General features: G+C 59.0%; 1 protein-coding gene across 3 annotated transcripts in view; it reads right to left on the reverse strand.

Moving 5' to 3' along the window:
- PLEKHA2 (pleckstrin homology domain containing A2) overlaps positions 1-7,296 on the reverse strand; it is a 33,799-nt gene extending 26,503 nt beyond the window's left edge. For 2 of the 3 annotated variants that reach the window (XM_059730651.1, XM_059730649.1), the window contains exons 1-2: positions 5,357-5,458; positions 297-460 (exon numbers count right to left, since the gene is read on the reverse strand). In XM_059730651.1, the coding sequence (XP_059586634.1) occupies positions 297-437 (141 nt within the window). In that variant the 5' untranslated portion in view covers positions 438-460; positions 5,357-5,458. Of the gene's footprint in view, positions 1-296; positions 461-5,356; positions 5,459-5,614; positions 5,761-6,025; positions 6,217-6,830; positions 6,961-7,222 lie in introns of those variants that run through there. The other variant, XM_059730650.1, reaches the window with a different exon arrangement.
- Positions 7,297-8,155: the final 859 nt, after the last annotated feature.

Genomic DNA, 8,155 nt, shown 5'->3' on the forward strand with positions numbered 1-8,155 from the left:
GCACAGGGACTGAACAGCAACTGCACTGCTAAGGCAGACTAAGAGCCAAGCCAGGCTGCCAGGTCCCTCGGGAGGTCACACCTAGCCCACCCTCTGCTCAATCCCTGGCTGAACCCCCCCCAGCCAAGCTGAAGCATGAGAGTCCCTTTGAAAAAGCCAGCTCCAGCTCTGTGGCAACCACGCTGGACTCCTAACCAAGGGCCCAGGGACTGCCGCATACGCCCCAAAGCAGGAGCTCCTTTGCCAGAGTGACACGAGCACCGCAGGGAACTCCTCGGTGCACCCCAGGGGCTCACCTGGGGGTTGTCCATGTACCACAGCAGGCAGTTGGCCTGGGTGTCCAGGATGAAGTACCTCCGCAGGAACTTGCCACAGGTCTCATTTTCTTCAATGTCCAGAAACCCACAGATGCGATTCTGCCGATCCACATAAGGCATGCCGGGCTCCTTGGACCATCACCCTGCAACACACGGACCAGCGGTAAACACCAAGCACACCCGCCGCTCCGCCAGCTGCCCCTGCCAACCCCTAGTGCCCTGCCAGCGTCCACGGCACTGCGGATGTGGTTGGGACTCACCCGCCTCTCACGCTGCTTTTGCCTGGCAGGCACCAGGTCCTTAGAGGGCATGGAGCACAAAGAAGCCAGGGGTGAGGAGGAACATCACCCTCCTGAGGTTTGCCATTGACCTGCCAAAGCTGCTCTGCTCCAGGTCAGGGAATCGGTAAGCCAGCCAGCAGCGGGCCAGTCTCACCACACCGGACAGGGAGCATTTGCAAAAGCCAGCTCCGCCTTCTCCAAGCCACACACCATTTCACTGCACAGTGACTTATGAGTTACACGCCCCACTGGGCTCTAGCCCAATACGGCAGCCACACACCTTCCCGCAGGATGGCTGCAATAGGGATTAAAGGATCAGGAGCGTGATCCTGCCATCACCTCCACCCAGCAGGTTCCCACAGCAACCCCACGGAGCTCCAGAGCACTCCCTGCAGGCTCGTGGCTGCATGCCGGCCTCGGCCTTGGACCAGCCCTGCTATCGTCCAGACTTCCTGCCGCTGCTTCCAGGGCTCCAGAGCCCGTGGGTCCATGGAAAGACAACCCTCCACCACCGTGCACGTGTGCCATGGGAGGGCTGCCAGACAAAGAACCCAGCCCCTCCTAAGCAGCAGGGAGGCACGGCCACGGCAATATGGGGGCACCAGTCAGACCACATCCAGAAAACACCAAAGCAGCTGAGCTGAGGGGCTGTGGGAGTGCAGAGGCTTCCAGGAACCACAGATGGACTGCATCAGTGTGCGCGGCTAGGCAGCAACTAGCAGGCTGGACCACACTGGCAGCTAGTAATGTGGGGACCGCACTGCTCCTCTCTCCCCTCCTGCTGAGACCTTACCACTGCACAGGGGCTGCCCAGAAGACACTGCAGTTGTAACAGCCCTGAGCAAAGCAGTGGTCCCAGGACCGAGGGGAGACAACACCTCAAAGCCCCCCCAGCAGGAGCAGTCACCAGTACAGGGAGGCAGGGCACCTGTCCTGGCTTGCTCCAGGGGTACACACCAATCCACCGACTCAAAGCAAGCACGTCAGGAGGAACAGGACAGCTGCAGCACACGTGTGCAATGAACCCTGGAGGGTTTTACCCCAGGGCAAACACAAGCCACCCAGCCCCCGCCATCCTTCTCAACCAAGGCTCCAAGGAATGGGAAGCAAACTGCAGCTCCTGCAGAAAACGGGTCATGCCAGGATGCAGAGTCAGCAGGGAAAACAATGTCCAGGCCTTGCTGGGTGACAGCACGTCGCCCTCCTTGCTTGAGCCAAGAGCTCTTTCCATGAGGACCCTCGTGGCTCAGAGCCCTGCCCAGAATGGCTCAGAGCCCTGCCCAGAACGGCCCAGCTTGCTCCCTACCCCCAGCATTCAGGCAGGCTGCAGGGATTGGCCTGAATGCATTCAGAGAGCGCCAGAGCAATGGCAGCTGCACCAGACACAAACTTCCCCTTTGCAGTCCCTGGGAGTTTTCCAAGCACAAAAAGGAGAGCAGGGAAAGACTTAATCCTACCAAGAGCAACCCTCCCTTGCTGCCTGCCCTCTGTCTGGATACCTCAGGGGCACTGGGGAAATCTGGCGCTAGGACAGCCAGGGGCTGGGTTTGATAAGTAACTGGCTGAAAGACCAGCAGCTGCAGCCAGTTTGCACCAGTGCTCCAGTGAGATCCAGGGAGAAACCTGGGGCCTGGCTGGGCCGCACAGCTTGTGCACACACACTTGCCATCAAAGTGGGAGTACAGTGCACTGCTCCAATTTGCCAGCGGCTTGCATGCACTCTGCACTGGTGTCAGTGACGGGATAGGGTGCAGCACTGTGGGGAAGGAGGCCCCTTAATGGTAAGTGCGGAGAAGTCAGTCTGTGGGGCTGGGTTACCTCGCATTTTGTGTCATCACTGACATCAGTGCTGCGTCGGCATGAGATGTCCACCCTGAGCCACTGTGCGCTGGTGCAAAGGCCAGGTGCAGAAGGTGCACAGTTAGAAAGGCACCGTCTCACTTGCCTTAGGGAGGAAATCTCATAACTGCTGTGATTCAAGGGGCCCGCAGGAGCGCTGGCTGCAGACTCTGGCCACAGCTTCCCGAGCATGGACGGCAGAGCGTGCACATGTGATACAGGAAGCACAAATAAGGAGCACACAGATATAGAGAAAACACCGGGGCATCCTCTGCCCAGCAGCTAATAAGACAGCAGAGGCAGGGACCCAGTCTGAGGCCATATGCTCCAGCCGGCAGCACCAGCATTTCAGGGTTCTCCGTCAAGCAAGGAGCCAGACTGCGTTCACCTTGGAGAGAACGTGCACTGAATTGGGGGGATTTTTCACAGAGCCGCTGGTTGAGGTGTCTGAGGGTGGGTAGGAGGAGTGTAAGGGCACTGGTTCCCAGCTAGGGGCAGGACGGAGATAACCAAACCCAGAGCCAAACTGATTTTGTGCCAAGGCATCAGTGTCGGCCAGGCCCCAAGGCACTGCTGCTGCTCACACAGCCACAGGGCCATGGGGCATGAGACGGGCAGGGAAGAGGAGCCTCGTGGAAATGCCTGGTCCATCTATATACCCAGGACCAAGTTCAGGACTCAACTCTGCTGGCCTCACCCTGCCAAGCACTGAGGCAGATGCCCACATGAGCTTGGAGGCAGGTCAAGCCCAGAGGAAAGCAGCTGAAGAGCCTTATAAGTCACAGGGCAGAGCGTGCATAAATGATCAGACAACTTCTCAGGTGTATACCTCACCAGGGCATTCGCACCCATCCACCTACAAGCAGGCAAAGACTACTGAGCTGCCCTCCGTGCCCACTGCACAGCTTCCAGACTGAGGGGACTGCCACCGATCCCAACAGTCTCCATTTTCATCCAAGGCCCGTCAACTCCGGGTCATGCAAAGTTTAAAAAAAAGTCCAGAGATAAAAGGGCAGCTGCTGTGTCCCGGGAGACGCAGATTAGCTGAGCTGGGCAACGGGCAGGGTGGTGCTGCGCTGCAGAAACCCTCTCTCTCCAGATTCAGTCACAGGCAGGACAGAAATCTGCAACTTTGGCTTTTTCTCCCCTCTGCCTCGACTGACCCGAGTCTGAAGGGGAGGGTACAGACTGCTGAGCTCCCTCTACACAGGAAGAGGGGATGGGGGTGACCTGGGGCTGCTCTCAGGCATGTGACAAGCAGGGGCTGGGGAGATTAGGAGCCCACTAAGCTTTCAGCACGCCGCAGGTGGGCAGCTACTATCCCCACCTCTCCCTTTGGTTACAGAGCCCCAGCCTTGGAGCCAGGCCCCTTCCCGACAGACTGTGCATTCTTGCAGTAATCATTGAGCCCTACACGGGTTCAAAGCCCCGTGCGAATCACCCGGCTGGTGTTACCAGGGTCAAGCCTTCACTTTTCACCCCAGCACTGCTCGTTGCTGGGGAGGGGACAGCAGATTCAGCCACTGGTCTGTTCTGCTGTAACATTTTCTGCCACATGCACATCTGCACTGAAATACTGTTACCCATCTTCAGCTCGCACCTCTGCACACCGGCTCGAGACAAGTTACCAAAAAATACAGGTTCAGCGTCGCAGACTAAAACGACTGGGAGTCTTCAGCCAGGGCAAGAACATCCACCCGAGACTCAACCACCAATGATTTATCTGATCAGTAGGTCCCTTTGTTACCGGAGTAACCCCGCGCGCTGAAACAGATGACACATTTCTATTTCTATTTCCTGTATCTTTCAGAAGTGGAAGACAGTCAATTCCAAGACACGAGACAACGAGAAAGGATAGGCTGCAGAAACAGCAAGACACTCAGCTGTGCGGGCAGCATTTAGGGCTGTTAATGAACCTGGACAGGCCCAGCAATCACAACTCATTACATTATCCCTCTGTAACTATGGCCATTATGTAAAGGCTGCAGACATCCTTATGGTGCCGAGCATAAGACATGACAGCACGTGTGTGAAATCTGAATCGGATTTCTGGCAGCCCGTCTGCAATCGGAAACTGGTCTAAAGAACTGCCCGAGCCTTGCCATGAATCAGGCCCTTAGGATGTAATGATTGGATCCAATTTGTCACCTTGCGGCGAAGCACGGCCCAGACCGAAGCTCCAGTGCTTTCTGGGCTTCTCTCCTCGGACGGGAGTGTCTTTTTAGCGCCATTAGAGGTGCAACATATTCATAAACTTCCTCCAAAAAAAGCCCGGATCTCGCCCGGCTCAGCTCACGGCACGGCACGGGCAGCGAAGCTACTGCGGAGGATTTAGCGAAGAAGAGCCAACACAAACCCAGCTTGGTGCTGCATTTCAGCCGGATTAAGAAAGCTTCCCAGGAATTTCTGAAGCCAGCCAGGGATCAGCGAGCTTGCATTCAAACCCAGCAACACCATCGCTGCCAGTTCGGCAGGCTGTGGTTGTGCCAGCGGGACTCCCCTCGGGCACTGGACGCGGTGCAAGACGGACCCCACTCCCTACAGCGGCCCTGCCCGAGCGCCGCTCCTTCGTCCCCCCGTTTTTAGTGGCTGGCGCTCCTGGAGCAGAGCTGATGATGCCAGTCTAGCCGCCGATGCCAGCACGACGGCCAGGAAAACTGTCCCGCGAGGGACCGCAGAGCGCCAGCGGGAAAAGCCGTGGAGCAAACCGCAACCGAGGTGTCCCCACCGCATTCAAGCCGGTGCCACCGTAGCCCTGTGCCCGGCTGCCCCTCTCCGCGGCGGGCGGCTGGACAGCGCCAGGGAGCCCAAAGCTGTGCCGGGCCGGGGGGAGCCCGCGCCGCACCCGCACCCGCACCGGCACCGGGACAGGGACAGGGGCAGAGCCCCGCGCGCCCGGCCGCCCCGCGCCCCGCTCACCGCGCCCGGCTCGCCGCTGCCTCGGCCCGGCGCCGCTTTCCGGGTCGGGCGGCGGCAGCGCCGGCCCCGGATGTGCGAGCGGCGGGCGCACGCCCCGCTCCGCTCCACCCCGCCCCGGGAGGCCGCCGCCGCCGCCGCCGCCGGCTGGCTGCTCTCTGCAGCTTCCGGCGGGGCCAGACCGCCCCGGGCCGAGGGGCCCGGCTTGCCCAAGCGGCAGGCTGCGTGCCGGCGGGGCTCCCCTCCGGCCACTGCACCTACCTTTGGGGCAGCAGGGTCTGCAGTCACCGTTTCCTTCGGTGGCCCGGGCACGGCTCGCCCGCCGTCCTCATGCCGTCGAGGCAGCAGGAGTCGCGGTCACTTTCCTCGGGGGGCTCAGGAGCGGCTTGCCCGCCGGCCTCGTGACTCTGGGGAGAAAGCGTGCGCCCTGCAAAGGTTGGCCTCGCGCCTGGCCCTCGGCAAGGGTGGGCGCCTAATTCACCCTCCTCGCCCCTCCGCTGCACAGACGGACTTCGGGGTACCCGCCGGAGCCCCGTCTGGCACGAGCGCAGACTGCCAGGCTGCACTTCCCCCGGCGGATCCTAGCCCTGTGGCGGGCGCAGGTCTGCAGAGCGACCCCCCCGCTCCAGGCAGCGTAAGCGCTGGCCCCATCCCCGACTCCCCACCACTTACTTTTTCCGAGGGACCCTGGTCTTGAAGCCGGCACGCTAGAGAGCTGACGGCGAGCGGCGTCCGACCAGCAGAGAGCTGTCTCCAGCGCAGGAGATTAAATCTTGTTCGCAAGTAAAACACTCATTTCACCCCAAGCACTTCCTATGGGCTGGGCCGTTTTTAGACACAGATTTTCCTTTCCACTCGAAGAGCTGTGACAGAAACCATGTGTGTGCTGGCTTCTGTGTGACCACGCTCCCCCCAGAAGCTGATAAAGCCGCAGCTTACGAAACCGGAGCGCAGACTCTGCCCCGCTGCAGGGCACGGCGCAGCACAGCAAGGCAAGGTGCAGGCTGCACCCAGTCCTGCATGCGGTTCAAGCCCATCCCCCCTCAGCGGCAAGCACAAGCCCAAGTGCCATGTCGTAGCCTGGCACCCACGTTCCTCCCGAGACGAGCCTATGCCCTGTGCCCTTGCCAAGCACTCGGATGACCCTTGCCCAGCAGTTCTCAACCCCCACCCTCGGAAAATGCCAGGTCTTTGCTTTCACTCAATGTTCAACTACAGAGAAAGAGCAGAGCGATTCTTCTGTTGCAAAGAGCTCAGGAAGACCACAGCAAGGTTTCCACACCCTGGCTGTCTCTTATGATTCATGTCTGCACACCTAGCAGTGTTGACAGTGCTGTGGTACCCTGGCTGAGAATCGCGGCCCTGACCCCTTCCTCCCACGCTGGGTAGAGCTGACTCCTAACAGCAGTCTAGAAAAATGTCTATGCACCACTTCAGCCTCCCAACCAGGGTCTCACAGGTCTCTCACAAAGCTCACCTTTGGCCGGGAAGGTGCTGTGCTTGCCCAGCCCGGCCCAACCCCTTCCAACTGCAGGCTGGATGAGACAGTGCTCCTTGTCCAGTTCCTCAGCAACTCCACACTCCACGCCAATGACACGGGCTCTGACCTAGGGACCACGGCAAGGCATTAGCGTAGCACATCACCATCGCTTCCCTTGGCCCAGGTGGGCAGGTTTCCCTCTACTCCATCATCCTGACAGTCCTGTCCTCTCCTCCCTCTTCCACCTCGGAAGTAGAGCCCAGCCCCAGCATGACCTAAATCCCTTGCTTATGACATCTGGAGACAAAAACGGCCCTTCCCCTCCCTTTGTCCCTCCCAACATCCCCCAGGAGCTGCTTGAGGAGCCGTGGGGTCCCAAATGCCATTACTGCTTCTCAGTTGTTACACCCAAGAATAATCTGGGCCAAGGTCTCTCTGCCTGTCTTCATGCAATTAGAGGAGGCAGCAGTGATCTCAGGAAGTGCCTGGGGATCCGCCATGCAAGGGCAGATCTGCCAAAAATCTGTTCCTTTTTATTCTCCCCTCCACGCACCGCCCCATTTAGCTGATTCATACCCACCTCCTGGACCTCAACCCTGCGGGTGACAGAGAGGCAGACCCCCCGCCCCATGACTGCCTCTCTTGGCCAAATGCAGAAGCATCAGTGATGTTTGGTACTGCAGCAACCCCTACCGTGCCAGCTGTGGCCATACACAGCAGAGAGGCTGCAGCTAGCTGCGTTAGCTCGATGTCAAGCAGAGTAGGTGTGCACCTTAGAGAGGACAGCAGTGATGAATAGCATGAGCCTTCATGAGCCCAAGCTCACTATGACAGATGCTGTGAATGCCCAATTCCCAGCTCCCTTCTGCCCAGCCACGGTCGTTACACTGTGCCTCGAGCTATCCTTCATAAAGACGTGCCTGTTGTGTACAAGCCCTGCAATTTCACTTACCGTCTGCGGGAAAGTCCGTCAGTGCCTGGAAGCATGGAAGAGTGCGGTACTATTTGGTTTCATTTGCATCTTTTCCACCCTTTACTAATTCCCTGTTGCCCCAAACATTTAGGGGCGCCTCCGGATGCCCCAGCTACCCCCATAAGAGATGCGTGCTCAAATGGGCCTCAAATTGCCCTTCACTCTGCTATGCCAAAAGCAGACAGAGCTGGCTCTGAGGTGGAAGAGCTGCACATAAACCTTTGCCAGTGTGTTCGCAGTGTACCCTGCACACACCTATGGGCACACATGCAGTCAAGCCATCTGTACGCACAACATAGCAGCAGTATGCAAAGTCTAAGGGCAGGAAAAAAAACAAACCAGAGCCAGC

The sequence above is a fragment of the Alligator mississippiensis genome, chromosome 7 (genome assembly GCF_030867095.1).
Source record: "Alligator mississippiensis isolate rAllMis1 chromosome 7, rAllMis1, whole genome shotgun sequence".
Lineage (NCBI taxonomy): Eukaryota > Metazoa > Chordata > Crocodylia > Alligatoridae > Alligator > Alligator mississippiensis.